The following is an 18,740-nucleotide window of genomic DNA, read 5'->3' on the forward strand; positions in this document are numbered from 1 at the left end:
TGACATCAAGCGCATCCGTTCTTATCATGAGCACCCAATGACATCTCTAGCACCCTGGTCACCTTGCATGCACCACAAGGAGGCGGCACCCACTAACTCGAAGCAGGAGGATGCACATGAGACTCCAGTACCCAATGTCTTCCTAAGCATGTGCATCAGAGGCACTTCCAGATAGAACGCTAACAACCTCTGCAGCAAGCATGTGCATCCAGAAAGATCAAAAGGATCCTCAAGAGTAGGCAAAGGCACCCAACGACTTTACAACTTCCTTGTATGGCAAGTTTGGGCCCCAACAACAACTATAGTAGCCAGTGGCATCACATGTACCATATGCATCAGAAACAGATAACCATACCCAGAGACCTCACCACCAATGTCCAGGCATTTATAGACTGAGAGATCATGTTCATCCACAGGGCAGGCACAAACACCCAGTAATCCCACAGCTACCATGTGCAGCAGGCATGGCCCTCCGTGACATCACCATGATCCTGGCCAGCAGGCAAAGGCACAGACAGCCGTCACCCAGATACACCACCTGCCATATGTGAAACTGGCTTTGGGCCCTGCCACATCATACACAAATCAGAGAGCAGAGAGAAGTACCTGGTGACAACAGGATCACCTTGGCAGCAACCATAAATGAGACAATACAAAGGAAAATAACTCATGAATAAGGCACTGATTTTCAAGTCAGCAATTCAAGGGAACTCTCTGACTCCTAAAGACACTCCTTGTAATTTTTTTATCAACTCGTCGCCTTCCCCTGTGTCTTAGTTTGTGTTTAAACAGACATTGATTCAAAACAGTTTTAAGTTTAATACAGATCACAGACTGCTGAGTATGTAGTGAAACAATTATGTTTGGTCGTACAAACAGACCTGCCCTTCAACTTCTGAAAACACAATGCAGAGCATATTGCACTGGACCGGTCTCTGCTGCACCCCCAAACTGTAATAGGCCACTGCAACTTGCCCCCACAGTTGGGGCATGTGTGTGAAGGACGCCGTGAGAACGTCCCTCCAGTAAGACTAGACTGGATGTTTTTTGGGGTTCTGTGGTACAGTTCAGCTGCAGGCATCAAATTAGGGGTCTTTGGGACCCTGCAGCCTAATCCTACATGGACATGGAACCTCTGTCCTTGGGAGATGTAATCCAGGCATGTCAATACTCCAACACTAGTCCAGATGCACAGGTTCGGTGCAGCCACTGGATGATGGCTCATGGCCATTTTAGGTACTGGCCAGGCCATAAGGCAATTCAAGAACTGGACAAGGGTACATGCCAACTCCATCCGCAAATCAGGGCAGAATACCTCGAGCCACTGAAACATCGTGAAGCATCGCTGCAGCTTTTCAACCAGGTCATGCGGTATCCCTAGACACTGATTCAGCGGGCATTCCACGCACTGGGCCAGGACATTTGGTGACTCCAGACACAGGGTCACTGCAGTTACTGGTTGAGGGTGCATGGCCATCTGGATCTGGGCACATGGATCACTGCGCAGGCTCCATCACTTTTGGCCCCGAGAGGGGAGTCCTTGTTCTTGACACCGAATCTGAAAGGAAATCAATAGAGAACATTGAGAAATGCTGACCTGTGCTGGGGGGCAACCAATGGAGAAGTGAGACACTGCTGTAAAAGGGAAGAGGGATAGGAAGAACCTGTGGAGGAGAAACTGTGGTACATTGTAGCTTATTTTGAGGCCTGATTGCTTTTAAATCTCATTTGTAGGAACAAGCTCAAAAGTGCCATCGTTTGGAAGTGACATGACCCTTTAAACATCCCTTTTCAACAAACACACAGAATCAAAATCTTTCACTTGTGGGGCCTGGAAATAGGCGAGACGTCACACATTCAGTGAGAATATACAGAGGTTGGATAATGTTTGCGACAACATTAAATATATTTCAATAGGCACATACTATTCCCATACAGCACAGCAACTAGAACTAGTAAGGAACGTCTAGAAAGTTTTAGTAAAGTGGGCAGAGGATAACAAGGAACTGTAGGTGGTTGGTGTGCGAGTGTTGGGGAGGATGGGCATTTGTGGAAGGGAAAAGAGGGAGAAAAGGACGAGGAGTTGATCATACCCTACTGAGACTTTCAGTAAAAGTCAACAGAGGCCAAGATTTCAACTGTAAAATTCTCCAAAGGGACAAGTGCCATTAAGGCGGGGATGTAAGAAACTGGGTTATTAGAGGCCAAATGATAACTGTAAGAAATGGGATTATTATTTGGGGTGAATGACTACCCACCTCAAATTATAATCACAATCCTTTTCGGGGTGAACCCTTCAAGTCAATGAATTCATCTGAGCGCCTGACAGCTGTGGCACAGAGTGGACAGACTTAACTCAGAGGCAACATGTAATGTATTTATGCAGTACTAAAACAGTAATAAAATCAAAATGCAAAAATCCCCAAAAGAAAAATATAGTAAAATGTAATTAAAAAATGACAGCAAAATGACAAACATCCAATACAAGCAATGTTTAAAGCGTTAAACAGAAATAGCGCTAAGAAGCACAAAGTGCCACTGAATTTGATGCTGACTGTGATGGAGCGCTGGCCGGATACATTAAATAAAAGGTCTTTCCTGGAAAAAGATTTTATCATGTGACTTTAGGGCCCTTTCCTCACAAGACTACTAATCTAAAGCAACCCCCCACCCCCAGAACCTGTGGGGAGGTACTTAGAGGCTCAAAGGGTGGTAGGTAGAGGCATTAAGGAAGGCCAATTCCAGGTCTAGTTACCACTGGTTAGCCGGACAGTTGCAGGAAACAGACTCTTGTAAGCTTGTTGTGTCCCTGTGGTTTTAAACATTGGTCAGCCTTGTGACCCTTAGAAGCCTCTCCTTTGTCCTGGGTACATGAGGAAGTATAGTGCAGTTTTTTAGGCCAATCTCATTTCTCAGACAAAAGGTTCAGTCCTCTTCTGATTTTCCCAGGTCCAGGGGTGTTCTGAAGTGGGTGCCTGGAGCTGCCCAAATAATGCCTGGTGCGAGCTAGTTGGTGGGAATTACCCAAGGGCACACCCACATCAATGAGGTAAAGGTTCCCTAGGCTAACCCTACCCACTCTGGGATTTTTAAGATGGCTGAAGTCTTCAGCCACACTAAACGTAAGCTCTGAGGACTGGGTGTGTGTATGTGTGAGGGTGGTGTGTACTATGGTAAGTAATCCTAGTGCCCTCCCACATCTAATTCTAAAATCCAGTTTGAGAAGGTCCCTGCACCCCAGAAAACTCAAAGACAGAAGACTAACAAAGCTGAGCATCAGCAACCAGAGAGATACACACAAACTGTTTGGGCATTCCACTGCAGTCCTTTGAAGTGAGCCTCAAATGTCACATGTAAACCCAGCCGACCTGTCAAATAGCCTGCGACACTGCAATGTCAAAAAGAGACTCACTGTGATTGGGGCAGGTCTAGTCAGTGGGACAAAAAAAAAAAAACCTGCCCACGTGTCAGCTAACATTTGCCTGTGACAGGGGAGGCCTCTATGAGGGGCGTTCCAAGTGTCGTATGACAAACCCCAGCAGATTTATTAAGCAGGATGTTAAACGCAAGCAGGATTTGACACTTTAATGTAGAAAGGATCCTCCCAGCCCCACCTTATATATTCTGTCTGGTTCGGGTGTTTCATCTTTGCCCATTCAGGTCAGCCTGTTAGCTCCTGAAAGCAAGTTCACACCTCATTCATGCCTATTTAAATGGTAATCACCCAATGGCTTAAGCGGGAGAGCTAAATTTAGATTTATCTTCCAAGAACTTCAGTCAGGGCCAAGGTAACTTTTTAAAAGTCATCTTTTCAAAATATTTATTACTAACCAGACTTCACCAGTGAATTGAAATTGAAAATAATTATTTCAAAAAGTCCAAAATCCTAATTTATAGACGTTTTCTGGATGGAGAAAACATCTACTTAACTGAATATTGTGTCTAAATTCTTTCCTACGGAACAACCAACCCTGTTCCAGTGAAACAGCTTTTAGGGCACTTTAAATTTAAGAACATGTTTATCATTAAACATTTACTTATCCTACAGTTAAATGCCTTGCACCCTGCCTAATGGCGAATAAGGTCTACTTAGGGGTGACTTATAAATATTTAAAGGGAAGGTTTAAGCCTATCAACAGGGGTTATTTTGGTTGGTCGAATTTGCAGATAAAAACTGCAAAGCCAGGCTACTAGTGGAAGGCGAGCAGTCATGTTTACATTGTTACTGTACTGGATGGCACAATGACGGCTGCAGTCCACTTGTGACATTTAACTTCCAGGCCCTGCGTAACCCTTGGTACTATGTACTAGAGAGACTTATAGGTAAGTTAAATATGCCAATTAGGGGTATGCCAATGTTTACCAGGTTGAAAGGAGAATCAACCATACTTTACAACTGGTTAACAGGGGTAACGTGTACAACGTTCTATAGCCACCACAAAGAAAAAAAAAATCTGGGGTGACCCTGCAGAAAGAGTCATTTTCCAACATCCATATTTAAACTAGCGCATCCCCCTAAATGTCCACCCCCTTCATCGGTTTTACATTCTAGGTGCTTTAAGAAGGTCAGGCCATCATTCTGAAGATTCCAAACTGCATTGGGAACTCTGTGGGGGAGGAACTGAACAGAAGTAACTCAGAGGAGGGCCTGATGGGAGAGCCTTGCATGCAGAGGGCAAGACAGGGGTTCTTTGAGGAGGACAATACACATTTAATAGGGAGGAGAAAGGTTGGGGGGGGAGACAGCTTGCTGCACATAAGTCGAGGGAATATGAGAAGGCATTGAGGGTGTGAAGAAAGGGCAAGAATTGGGGCACAAAAGTACAGGAACTGGGAGGAACGAAACAAGGATGCTTAGGAGATGGACTAAAGGGGGCAGGCTAAGAGTAGGAGAAAGAAAAATAAGAAGTGAAAACAGGGGTGAGAAAAGTGAGGAATGATCCTCTGTTCAAAAGCATTATGCCTCCATCATACCTTTTTATTTGATGTACAAATCTAATGAAAAGACTGACAGCATGTCACTGAATGATATGCCTTCCTTCTTTCTGTGGGAGCTGAACGCCAATGCGCACTTCTGTTAAAAAGGTAGTGGCAAAAAAACCTTATTAACAACAAACAACTTTGAAAATATGCTAGAGGTAGCCCCTCGGCGTTGCCAGTGCAGAGTGCAACTTTTAAATCAAGAGAAAAGAAGAGAAAAAGAACCCCACGTTCCCAAGAACTCCCTCCCACCCTTCCCCATTACCAATAGTTGTGTGATGTGCGGTGTCGAGGATTCTGATTATGAGTCGCTCCTTACATGTCATTCACTGCTTCGTCTGAGTCTGGATCAGTGTCTTAGTAATCCCAAGTAGACAGGGCAGGACAGCTCTCTAAATTCCTGGGATAACAGGGCTATAAAAGGTTGCCAGGTATTTCTGAATGTGTCATCCCAAGATGTGAGCGTAAAGGTGAGTTTCTCTATCCCCAGCATGCCCCAGAGGCATTGTAGCCACCCCAGGTGTGTTGGTGTGGTGGTGGACCCCCAAAGTGATATAATGGTCTGATGAGCACTCTCCAACACTATAACTATCTGGCGTCCCCTATGTGATGTATGGGGATAAGTGAGAGAGTTAGGGAGACTAAGCAGAGGGTACAATGGAAATCTAAGAAGCTAACTGGAGAAGTGGGTATCAATATCGTCGAGGACAGAGTTCCAGAGCAATATTATCTTAGGGCAGTCCCAGAGTATGCGGGTGAGCATGATCTTCGCCCCACACTGACGCCAGCAGTTGTTACTACGGGCTGGTTTCCCCCGGTGAAGCCTCACTGGGGTTAGGTACCAATATGAGGTTATTTTAATAGCTGTTTCAGTGCTCGATGAGTTATAGGTGGTATGCCTCGATCTGTGGAATATGTTGTTCCACTCCTTCTATGAGAGTTGGCATCCTAATTCTGCTTCCCAGCGACTCTGGACTGGGCATTTGTCCTCAGTCAGTGCGGGCGTATAGTTCCGAGAAGCAGCGTTTGTCTAGGAGACACTTCTTGTATGGCATCAGTGGTCGCTCTGCTCCCACTTGAACCGGTGGGTGCAGTAGCTAGTGTCTAATCAGGAGGTAACGGAGCCGTTCATCCTCGGGGATGGAGTAGTCCTTCTTTAGAGTGCTAAAGGGAATGGGGCCCTCCAGGTCAAAGAAGTGCCCTGCAGCTCTGCAAATTGTTTCTCGCCACACCCGGAAGGACGAACCAGTGCTGGGCGTGAAAGCAGGATTGTCAACGACCGGGGTTAGAAGGGAAGGAAAGGTGATCAATCTTCCTTTGCGAGTGCACCAGCCCCACACCTTCAGCAGGGAGCTCATGACTGGAGAGATATAGAGGCTGGGTGCCCAATGTGCCCGGGGGAGAAAGAAGGAAATGCGATCCATTCAGCTTCCTTGTTCATATAGCAAAAAATCAAGTCGGGAATAGATCACCTGTCCTGAGTAACCAGGGTTTTTTGAATTTTGTGAAGTTTACCAATAAAAAAACCCTCATTCACGTACAAAGGTAGGGGTGGCAGTATATCTTGATTCTCCGCCTAACTCTTAATGACGTGACAGCATCATCATTGGGTTAGTTCTTATGCTTCCTCCACCTGGAGGCATACCCTCGGTTAATATAGTAGTGATCAGTGATATAGGGGTTCTAGTGTGGTGAATCGAAAAGGGGAAAAAATTGGTTAAAAAACTCTTTAAGCCAGAATGATGATTTTAATAAATCTGGATTAGAGTTATTAAAAAATTATTCCGTGTGTATGGAGACTTGTTAGGAATCTCCCGCACTTAGTATGTCCATAAAAAGGTCGACATGTTTCAGCCCTCGTATTTGCCCAGGCGGGTAAAGTGGGCTTTCACAATGGCACTATCCCAGACTTTGGTAGACTTCTTGTTGAACTATTGACCAGGGCAAACTCCTGGTCAGGGGGGACTTATATATGACCATGTGTGATCTATCTGACCGTTTACCTCCACGCCATGTGATCCCTTCCCACACACAACTGACAGACTTTTGCGCAGCAATGGGGATGATAGATACATAGCGCACTCATAACCCCACCGCTCAACATTTTACATTTCACTCAGGGGTGCATGGGAGTTTCACATGTATCGACCTCCTGCTTACTTTGGCCCACATAGTATCACGATTTCGGAAGGTGCAAAACTTGGCCAGAGGGATATCCAACCACTCCCCTGTCTGGGCAATATATCGTGTTGGCAAACAGGGAACCAACAGAGGTATCATGTTAAACCCAAGATATCTTAAGATCCCTAGAGTTAGGACAGGCCTCAACAAGGCCACAGAAAATTATTTCAAAGAAATGGAAACTTAGTGGACTTCTCTCAGACCCTCTGGGAAGCGTTTAAGACGGTTGTCAAGGGTGAAGTACTCTCACTGACGATAGGGCACAAAAAATAAATGAGGGCAGTGGTCGAGAACCTCGAGAACGATATACTTGCTCTAGAGGCTCAATTATGTGCGGACTCCACAGCGGACGTAACGCATGAGCTGGACCTTAAGCGGCAGGAATACAGAGACCTGACTACTGAGGCTGCCACGGCTAGCTATTGCGCGACTCAACATCGTATATATGAACTGGGTGACACTGCCAGAGAGTTGATAGCATGGCTTGCAAAAAGGAAAAGGCAAGTAGCTGGGTCACTGGGATCTCTCAGAGGGCCAGGGTGTCTCTCACAGATCCCCAAGATATCACAAACACCTTCGCAGATCATTATGAGCAATTACACTCCCCAGTCAAGACTACAGATATGTGCGACTCCCACGACTTTCTCCATGATTTGTGACTTCCTTCCCTCACCACGGAGTATACAGCCTTTATGGAGAGCACCCCCCCCCAGAGGACGAAATCGCCCACGCGATATGTAATATTGCGTTCGGGAAGGCAATGGGACCTAATGGGCTCCTGATAGAGTTGTACAAGACCAATGCGACTTTCATTACACTGCACTTACTTAAAATGTACTTGGAGAGTCGGGAAGAGGGGAGGCTCCCCAGGGGCCAAAGGTTTGCATTCATAATAGTAATTTATAAGGGGGGTAGGCCAGCCGAGGACTGTTCCTCCTACAGACCCATCTCCCTCCTCAATGCAGAAGTCAAAATTCTGGTGAAACTTTTAGCCCATAGATTAATACAAATAATTACCAAATGGTTCACCCGGAACAAATCGGTTTCATGCATGGCAGAAATACGGTTTTAAATCTGCAACGCCTTCGTGCTGTGCTAGGGCGAGTCCAATCTACACAAGAGGATGCAACTATTTGGTCCCTCGATGCCCATATGGCATTCGACACGGTGGAATGGTCATACCTTTTTGCAGTATTAGAACAGATAAGCTATGGGCTAAAAATGTTGTTCTTGGTATGATTTCTAAACACTGATCCTTTGGCCTGAGTGGTCATTAATGCAAAAACCTCTACAGAATTCCCCTTGCCCCGTGGGACCTGGCAGGGCTGCCCTCATTCACCTCTCTTGTTTTGGAGCCACTGGTGATCTGGGTCCGCAATGACCCTTTGATTTGTGGCCTACGCTGGACAGAGGAATGGGAGAATAGAATATCTCTGTACGCTGATGATATTCTGTTGTACATAGCAGCCCCTTGTGCCTCCCTGGAACATATACTGGATATATTCACAACCTTCGGTAGTTACTTGGGGTATACCATTAAACTGGTCTAAATCAACACTATTTGTTCTCTGCGGGGACGTCCAGTGACGGCCCAGGAGATGTGAAGCCAAGGTGGCGTTTGGTGGCTTCCGATACTTGAGTATCTTTATCATCACTGCAGTAGTATCCGTGAGGGCATACACCTTGCTTGTACTGTCACTGACCTGGAGGCTAAAAGGACTGTTCTTTATATGGGTGTTTTGAACTGCCAGTGCTGCCTTTTGTGGGAAACAGCATTTGTGGCCAGCAAAAGGCTCATGTGTAAAACAACCATATCTTCTTACATTTTTTTCTAGCATCTTGTCTACTTGGGCCAAAACAGATGGTCGCCATCAGACTGTACAGCGATGAGGTGCAACTGAACCTAAGAGGGAAAGCCTTCAATTTTCAGCCAAACATGGCACTGGAAGAGAAGACTGGTATTCACCTCCCTTGTGGGTGTGTCTGTTGCAACTAATTCAAATCTGCTGTTGGCATTAGAAATCATGTTGCCTTCTCGCACAATTCCCTGTGCTCATTGTGATGAGTGAGGTAGATATTGCAAGAGATCTTTGATATCCTTCTACTGGGACCATCATGCATTGATAGTGTCACTGATTTGCCAATGTGCCACTGTATTGTGACGTCAACTGCCATTTGCTTACCTGCAGTATCTATTTTCTGTGCAATATCACCTGTTCCCTCCTCCTGGCTGTGTGGATGATGACTGAGTTTGTAGGTACTTGTCAGCAAATAAGCGGAGAATTTCGGGGCAATGACTTGAACCTCTTCGTAAACTGTGGCACAACCACTCTTAACAGGGTCTATGAAATTATCAGCTGAACATTTGAGCATCGCATCTCTTCTATATAAGGAACCAATGGAGTTGGCTGAGGTGCGGTGTTATGTGGGTTCATTGTGGGAGGTTGAGGATTCTGGCCGCAGCATTTTGTATGGTCTGAAGTCTCTGTAGGAGGTGTACGGAGATTCCTGTGTAGAGCGCATTGCTGTAGTCCAGTCAGCTGGTGATGAGGACCTGTGTCATGGTTCGCCTTGTCTGCAGAGGGAGCCATTTGAAGATTTTCTGTAGCATGCACAGTGTGTGGAAGAAGGTGGATACAGCGTTGACCAGTGCTTCCATGGCAAGCCTGCTCTCAAGGATGATGCTGAGGTTTCTGGCGTGGCCGAGAGGGGTGGGAGAAAGTCCAAGGTTCAATGGCCGCCAGGGTTTGGTGTCTTTACCAACAGTCTGCACCTTTGTTTTGTCAGTGTTGTTCTTCATCCAGTCAACGACGCTTGCCATGCATCTGTGGTTGGGTTCTCGGAGAGGGAGAGGATGAGTTAGGTGTAATCTGCGTAGGATATGATGTTGAGTCCGTGTGCACTGACAATGTTGGGAAGGGGGGTTATGTAGGTGTTGAAGAGACTGGGGCTGAGGGATGAAATCTGAAGGATGCCGCAGATGATGTCCTTAGGTTCAGAGGTGTAGGATGGTAGGCAGACCCTCCGTTTTCTTCCCATGAGGAAGGAGACAATCCATCTGAGAGCATCCCCTTAAATGCCGATATGGTGTAGTTTTTCAATCAGAGTGAAGTGGGATATGGTGGAAAATGCTGCCGAGAGGTCGGAGGAGGATCATGGCTGCCGTTTTTTCCCGGTAGAGGGGGCTCAGTTGTTGTCTTTGGCTGCTATTAGAGTGGTCTCTGTACTGTGGTTGCTTTGGAAACCCGACTGGGAGGCATTGGGTAAGTGGTTTTACTCGAGGTGTTTTGTGAATTGCCCGTTGATTGTTTTTTCCAGGACCGTGGCCGGGAGCATTGAGATGGGCCGGTAGTTCTGGAGTTCACTGGGGTAGGTGAATGGCTTCTTCAGTAGCGGCACCATTTCAGAATTTTTCCAGTCATCCGGGAAGGTGGCTGTAGTTATTGAGGTGTTGACCCTGGGTGGTGAGTTTCCGGCTGATTCTTTGGCCCCCAAGGTTGAAGATGTGGTGAGGGCATGGGTCTGTGGGCGCTCCCGAGTGGATGGAGTTCATGGTTGTGGTGGTGTTCTGGGTGCTGAGTTGGTTCCAAGTGGTCAGTCGATGGTCTGTGTTGGTTGTAATGGGGTGGAGGTAGGGGAAGTCTACGGGTGAGGGTTTATGTGTTGAAGTTTCTGTAGATGATGGAGATCTTGTTGTGGAAGGGGTTGGCAAGGTTGTCAGAGAGCTTTGGTGATGGTGTGATGTTTTCTGTTGCTGTGGAGAACTCCTTGATAATTCTGACGAGTTCTTTGCTGTAGTTGGACCTGTCTTTGATGCATGCAGCTAAAGCATTCTGCTTTGTTTTCCTCACCCACCGGTGGTAGAGGTAGTTCTTGAAGGCAGGCCTATCGGTGGTGTCTTTGCTGGTGCACCGTCTCCTTTCCCATTGTTTGCTGTTGTGCTTTGCTAATCTGAGTTTTTGGAAGTACCTGCTGGCCTGTTTGGAAGATCTTCTATGTCTGTTGTTCTTGATGGGGCGATGGTGTGCTCAGGTAGTGACCCAGTTGTTTATAATCTGGCCCAGGTTAGTGACAGCTGCTTGATTGGAACTCTGGAGGACTTTTGTCCATTGGGTCGCAGTCATTTTGTTCCAGCTGTGGTGGGCAGCACTAGGATTTGGTGAGGTGCGGGGGCTGGAGATGTTGAAGTGGACGACTGAGTGGTCGGTCCAGCTGAGTTCAGTCTGTGGCTGTACCTGACACTGTTGCTCGAAGTGAAGATCGGGTCAAGCGTATGTCCTGTCAAATGAGTGGTGTCACTGACCAGTTTGGATTTTTCGAGGTTTTTCATGCTGTTAAGGAGGTTGGAGGTGTTGGTGATGTCGGGATCGTCTAGGTAAAACTTGAGGTCACCTTTCAAGGTTGGAGGTGTTGAAAATGGATACTCTGTGTCAAGGTCTGAAATCCAAGATCTTATATTAGTTCTAGTGCAGTCTTCACTGGAGGCCCTGGGGAACCATTGTCTCCAAAGTTAGTCTGTGGAGAGATAGTTACAGAGCTCCGTTCCTGTTGGGCCAGCGAGCTACGGGATTGGCCCCCCAAAACGGTTGTTAGACTTGAACACTTTGATATTTTACTGCAGCCATGTCTGTTGGTGAATCTGTAGTTTTGGCATTGCTTTATGGCTTTCACGGTCCATCTTCTAGCACCGTGGTTCTTAACAATAGTTACTGCAATGAAAAGCTTTGAGTGTCAAAAAATGTATTTTGTCGTGGTCTCTCAGTAGACATGGTATGCCAGAACACGGAAACTTGTTATTGCAAGCTGGACAAAACGTAATTATAGTGTTTTCCATGACCTTCCTCAAAACTAGTCATTCTCATACACGGTGGCTCTAGGCACTTCGAAATAATTGCTTCTTAATTGCTGTTGGTGGCTCTGCTTGATGCCTAAGCATCCATCTTCGGGTTCCTGTGTGCTGCCAAATATGTTTAAAGGTGCAACTTTTAACTAAGCCCTCTAAACATGTAAAACCCAAAGGCAAGAAAAAAAAATCGGGTAGGGAATCTGTTTCCTGGTGCATCATGGATTTCATGTGAGAAACCACCATTCACTTTGAAACTGAAAGCACTTTTTCAAAGAATGACTAAATTCAACAATAGATGCCAGGGGTGTGCTGTACAGCAGAACATGGAGTGAACACATCAACTTGAAAGCTCTTAAAGGAGATACAACTTGTAATTCTAGTCCTCCCTCAGTTGAAGTTAAACACTGAACAGTCCTCACCACATGCAGGAGCGAAGAGCACGTTCGCAAGATAGATTTCTTGATATTTAACACAAAAGGGCAGAGTTAATAATATTTAGAGGAGAAACACTCACTTCTTAAGCAAATAATGATGTATTATAGAGGAGGAGCCCACAGTACAGTTCACCAGGAATTATAAATTGATAGAATATATTAGACCTCCTCACTGTCTTCAAAAGAACACACTCATTTCAGGGAGCTTAATGACCAAACCAACGTAGTATTTTAAATTCCACCAATCTCTGTTTTAAATTGGCAAAGCATGTTCTACTCTGAAAGCTACACAGCAACTCGTGTTTGTGAGTTCTTGGGAACTTCACTGTTAACAAAAGCTTCATCCAAGCCAGGTGAAGGAAAAAATAGGTCCAGACCCAGGAAGCTCTGCAACTGTGAGTAAAGAGCACTTCTACCAGCCCACGAGTGCCAGTGATAGCTCTGGTTTACAGTTTCATCATTCCATGTAGGAGACAATGACACAAGATAATCAGGACCCCGTAACCAGTGGCATAACAAAAATGTATGCCCCCCTGCAAAATGGGAGGAGGGACCCCTGAGTCTTCCATATCGCACAGATATTCATTGGCATTGGGCTGAATGGTGGACCCCAGAAGGTTTGGGGGCCATGAAATGTTGGTTCTCCGGCTTTGCTGCAGGGGCCTGCGTTATTGCCCTGGACCCAGCGATACAGAGTCCACTCCAAGAAGAACTTGAGAGACTTTTAATGCTTCTTTACTTTGAGTGCAAGAGAACCCAATCGTTCTACTCATATCAGAGGGTAAAATAGAGCACGAGCAATGCAAGTCCCAATCTAATGCAATTGTACCACCAGCTCTTACTTAAAGAACCTTTCCTTCAAGTAAACAGCAAAGTTCAATGTAATACTGGTGAGAGGGATCATAGTTGGGCTCTAGTTGGTAATGTCATAATATAATTCTTCTGTGCCCCTTCCACCATCCCTTTCCCTTCTTGGCTCCATACTGCAGCTGTGCTGTCTAAGAAGACACTGTCATTTTTCAAACATTCTCTCTACCATCAGCAGGCTTTTAATGATGTGCATAGTAAAAGTTGTATTTTTTAGGATTATAACACCAATTACTGCAAGACCAGTATCCTTGTTTAAGCTTGTAATATTTCCTAGCTGTATTTACTTTATGGTACACTGTTGGACAGGCCTCGTGGCCAGGCTGTCCCCTCCCCGCATGGCGGGTCGCGGACCCCTGCTCCTCCTGCTCCCCGGACAAGAACCACCCCCGCAGCCCGCCGGGGCAACCTCCGGCCCTTCCCCGACGGAACCCTGGCTCCTGAACACCACCGTATCGGCTGGCCCGGGTCCTTTCCAGAACCCCTGTCCCCGGCCCAGCCGCCATTTTGGACACTACTCGACCAGGCCTCGTGGCCTCGGGTCGACCTCGGGCCCAGCCAGGCCCCGACATCGAGGCACCACCATCCACCCAGGGGGTAAAGAGACCACTTGGCAGGTCAATGGGAGAAGGAGTGTCAACGGCTCCCCTCCGCCAGGTGTCGATCGCCCCAGCCTCCCTGGGCGCTGGCTCCACCCCCCTGCTGTGTGTCTGGACTCCCTCATCCCGGACCCCCGACCTCCAAGTGCAAGGGTCCGGACATCAAAGGGCGCCAGGCCTATAACTGGGGCAGCTCCAGAGCAGGAAGGCAGTTGGATCCTGGAGTCGAGAGACACCGAGACAAACTCATCTTGAAGGCCTGCTGGCGCTGCCGCGGCTCATCCTTTCGTGAACCATCTTGAAGGCCTGCTGGCGCTGCCGCGGCCCATCCTTTCGTGAACCATCTTGAAGGCCTGCTGGCGCTGCCGCGGCCCATCCTTTCGTGAACCATCTTGAAGGCCTGCTGGCGCTGCCGCGGCCCATCCTTTCGTGAACCATCTTGAAGGCCTGCTGGCGCTGCCGCGGCTCATCCTTTCGTGAACCATCCCGAAGGCCTGCTGGCACTGCCGCGGCCCCTACTTGCGAACCATCAGCTCGAGGATTCTGCAGCTGTGCTGTCTAAGAAGACACTGTCATTTTTCAAACATTCTCTCTACCATCAGCAGGCTTTTAATGATGTGCATAGTAAAAGTTGTATTTTTTAGGATTATAACACCAATTACTGCAAGACCAGTATCCTTGTTTAAGCTTGTAATATTTCCTAGCTGTATTTACATTATGGTACACTATATATTGGATCCCACATTTTTCTCATTCACAATTCAAGCCGAGAAACTTGTCCAACTTACCCTACAGCCATGGATACCTAGAGAGATTTGGTACACCAATCTTTGAGTAAGTTGTGCCCAGTTCTTGGAGTTTTGTTAGATACAGCTATTAATATCATGTCAGTAAAATCCTAAAGGCAACAGATAATATTACCACAGACCCACAATCTGACCCATTACCCATTTTACAGGTGAATGTCCTAATAACTTACCCCCCAGTGAAAGTCTTGCCAGTTCCTGATCCAGCTCACCTTCTGTTTGACCGATGGTAGGGCGTGGATTGATGGAGGTTGGCATAGGCTTCTGTGGAACCTCTGGCAAGTCCAGAGTTTCGCTAGTGGTATCTTGTAGTAGGAGGTCCAGCTCCCTCTCCAGGTCCTCGCTGTCAAAGTCTGGAAAATGAGTAAACAGCAATCAATGAAGATGTCCCGCCATGTACAAGCCAGAGAAATTCAAGACAAAGCTTAAAGAGGGAAAAGTCTAAAGAACTTGTCAGGGAAGCTCAATTTAGGTATAAGATTGAACATGACAAAATCAAGAAACATGTTCAAGTTAGGAAGATACCTTGCTAAGTGTGAGCTTGGTGGAAGAGGGGAGATCAGTGTATATACACACACTAAGGAAACTCTGTTCAACTAAAAGAATGACCATGGGTAAGTGAATATGGAAAGATGTAAATGAAGGGAAGACAACCAAGTCAGGTAAGTCCCCTCCTAGAGAGAGCAAAAGACACACAATTGATGGACGGAATGCAGAAAAAATCAAAAACATTCACCCCCAGTCAAGAGATCTGGGTTAAATCCATCATTCTTTTGCTCACCATGCCACCGTAGTTTAGACCTGGCCATATGCAAGTCAGTCTTGACCCTGTCCCAATGACGATTCACATTTTTTTTTATTTGCTGTGAACTGGTTGAAAATTTAGAAACAAATACATGCCTCTCAACTACTTTCTTCGATTTTTGCCTAAGCAAATTATCACGATCAAAGGCCAATATGCGACTTTTTGCTTTATCTAAAACATCTTGTGGATAACCTCTTTCAACATATTTCTTGTGTTGGAAATCCAAGTGTTTTTCCAAATCATTCGGTTCAGAACAAATCCTTTTAATTCTCATAAACTGTGAGAATGGAAGAGTGTTTTTCAAATTTTGATTTCCAGTTTGAATTTGATTTTGAGGAAATTTTCAACCAGTTCACAGCAAATAAAAAATATTGTGAATCGTCATTGGGAACTACTTCAAAATGGAGCTGATTTTCATGGTACAATTGATCACAAACCTATTTTTGCCTTTACCCGTTCAAAGAACCTGAAGGAAATACTAATGATTCCACCAAAACAAAAGCAACAGAACGTGCATTAAGGAATGAAAAGATGTGCTAATTGTGTTCATTGCAGTAATGTGATAGTCGGGACAACTTTACACCACACACAGACAGGAAAAATCATTACATTATTTCATGATTCGGATTGTAATTCCAGTAATCTCATCTATTACATAAAATGCCCATGTGGCAAATTAAATGTAGGAAAAACTGAGTGCAAACTGAAAATTCGCATATCTGAACACAAAAGCACAATAAGGAATCAAAACATCAAAAGCAATTTAGCAGTACACTGGATGGGGGCAAGACATAGCAAAGCCCAAATTCAGTTTTCAGTGTTAGAGAAAATTAACCAACATGAAGGCATGGATCTAACTAGATCTTTGCTTCAAAGGGAAACCTATTGGATTAAGCGATTAGAAACACAGGATCCGAGGGGTCTAAATGAGAAAATTGATTTTGCATGTTTTTTATGATACAGTTTTGAATATGGCATGTGATACTGTATTCTCCAGATGCGTGTTGTCTTAGAATTATTAGTGTGTTCTTAAAAAGCACCAAGTTTTGATCGTTATTTCATTTGTTTTTATTTTATTTCTTTAATTTTTTCTTTATACACATTATTCGTGCTGTTTCTACATTCTAGCAGTATGTAACAGTGTTTACTGATTTGTGAACATAGATCGTTTCAAAATGGCGCTCACGGAGCTTAGAGCTGGTGTTAGAAGGCTTCAGCGAGAGTTTGTAGACTGTTACTTAATGGCGCCCATGATGGCAGGTGCGTTGTCCATCGTTTGTGTTTACACCCAGGCGCGATGGGAGTTTCCAGTTCTACAGCGTTATTAAGTCGGTGTACGGCCATTAGAATATGGACTTTGTTAGAGTTTTGGCACATGTAAGCGGTTGTGAGGTGACAAGAGAGTTATTTTCAGGTACGTGCAAACGGCAAATAGGTAGAGATGGTGGCAGTTATCGTGGTGTTGAGTTTTTTGAGAGATATGTTGTTTATTATTTTTTCAGACGGGTTACGAGCGGCGGCAATTAACTTTGGATGTGCAGTCATCTATACTACTATAATAAAGTAAGAACTTTCAGGCTTTGAGGCGGGTAAACTCGGGAACCACGGCGCCAATCTACACACCCGATACACCGTTGAAATCGTCAGGGTGTGTAGATGGTTATAGGCTATATAAATGTAAAAAATAAACGTCATTTACAATATTTATATTAAAAATAGAAGTTGTCCACCCAAGGTAGCGCCGGCCGCAACGTGCGTGCTCACGTCAGGAGCACGGGGAGGAGCGGCGTCCGAGGAGCGGCGGACATGGCGCGGGGGAGGAGCGGTAACGTCAGGAGCAGTGGACAGGCCAGCAGCTGTGCAAGCGGACAGGCGGGAGGAGCGCCGGCGGAGGAGGAGCGGCGGACATGGCGCGGAGGTGGAGCGGTCACGTGAGGAGCAGCGGACAGGCCAGCGGCGGTGCGAGCGGACAGGCGGGAGGAGCGCCGGCGGAGGTAAGGGGACCCATGTCGGGGCAGGCTGGGGTCAGGGCAGGCGGGGGACGGGGCAGGCGGGGGACGGGGCAGGCGGGGGACGGGCTGTTGTAGTCATGCGGTCAGGCCACTCTGAAATATGCATAGTGGGAGAGGGGTTACTTTTTAAAGATTTGCCCTGCCTAGCAACGAAAGTGGAAGTCCGCTCCAGAGAGATATATTGTACACAAGTCCTTTGAGAAGTGGTTCGGGTCGGGGCAGGCGGAGGACGGGCCGGGCGGGGGCCCGGCCTGATAGACAATGTAGGGGCGGGCGGGGGTCGGGGAAGCTGCCTGTTGCTCCCGGACAAGGTCGGGACGGGCTGCTAGTTCAAAATAAGACAAGGTTCGATGGAGTGAGTAGAGGACTATTGATGTGTTGAGGCAGTGTTCACTAAGGGTGTTTAATGTTTTCAGGTTTTACAGACAAAAGGTATCACTCTGTACTGATCGGAGTGTGAGTATGTTACATCGTCAGAGCACGCTTGTCACTATGTGGTGAAGGGGACAGCAGTTATGCTGTCGTTTTTTACACACAATTTTGAGTTTGTTCGTTTTATGTTAAAAGGTGCGACATAAGTTGAACACACAATATAGTTACATCATTATGATATTGTGGTCCATGACTGTTTTTGGTGTTTAAAAATAGCTGTTGAATTTTGTATATAAATTAGGAATGTTGTTCTAAACAAGGTTTTCATATTTGTTCAGATTCTACGCCCCCGAAGAAGGGCCCGTTCGGCCCGAAATGCATTGGGCATTCTCTGGAATTTGGAAAAACATTCATATTATTGCTGCTTACTGTATTAATTGTTTAAAAAGTATTTCATTTTTTTGGAAAATGTTCATCTGATTGTTGAAATTAAGCATAACGCTGAAGTTAAAGCTTTTTATGTCTTGTGTGTAAAATTGAAGGATTTACATGTTTATGATGTGATAAAATCCGGAATGTAATTTTGAAAAAATTGGTTCATGAAAGATTTAAAAATGTGGGCAGTAATCCACATTAAGTAACAGTGCACAGAGTTCGAGTGTGATTAACTTGAGGTAGGAAGTTTCAGGTATGGAATGATACCCAATTATATTCAATTTAATTAAACAATGTTTTAAAATGCAAACCAGACTTTGAGGAATAACAGACTTTAGTACAAAATAGGAGGGAAACATTAAGTAAAGATGGGAGGGTGTGGGAAGACCTCCAGTTCGATTCA

At 45.8% G+C, this 18,740-nt stretch overlaps 1 protein-coding gene across 3 annotated transcripts in view; it reads right to left on the minus strand.

Moving 5' to 3' along the window:
* Window positions 1–799: 799 nt before the first annotated feature.
* Window positions 800–18,740, minus strand: part of CHMP7 (charged multivesicular body protein 7) — a 78,946-nt gene continuing 61,005 nt past the window's right edge. For 2 of the 3 annotated variants that reach the window (XM_078666255.1, XM_078666254.1), the window contains exons 10-11: window positions 14,887–15,066; window positions 800–1,558 (exon numbers count right to left, since the gene is read on the minus strand). In XM_078666255.1, coding sequence (XP_078522381.1) covers window positions 1,497–1,558; window positions 14,887–15,066 — 242 coding nt within the window. In that variant the 3' untranslated portion in view covers window positions 800–1,496. The remainder of the gene's footprint in view (window positions 1,559–14,886; window positions 15,067–18,740) is intronic. The other variant, XM_078666253.1, reaches the window with a different exon arrangement.

Source organism: Lissotriton helveticus, chromosome 11, assembly GCF_964261635.1.
Source record: "Lissotriton helveticus chromosome 11, aLisHel1.1, whole genome shotgun sequence".
Lineage (NCBI taxonomy): Eukaryota > Metazoa > Chordata > Amphibia > Caudata > Salamandridae > Lissotriton > Lissotriton helveticus.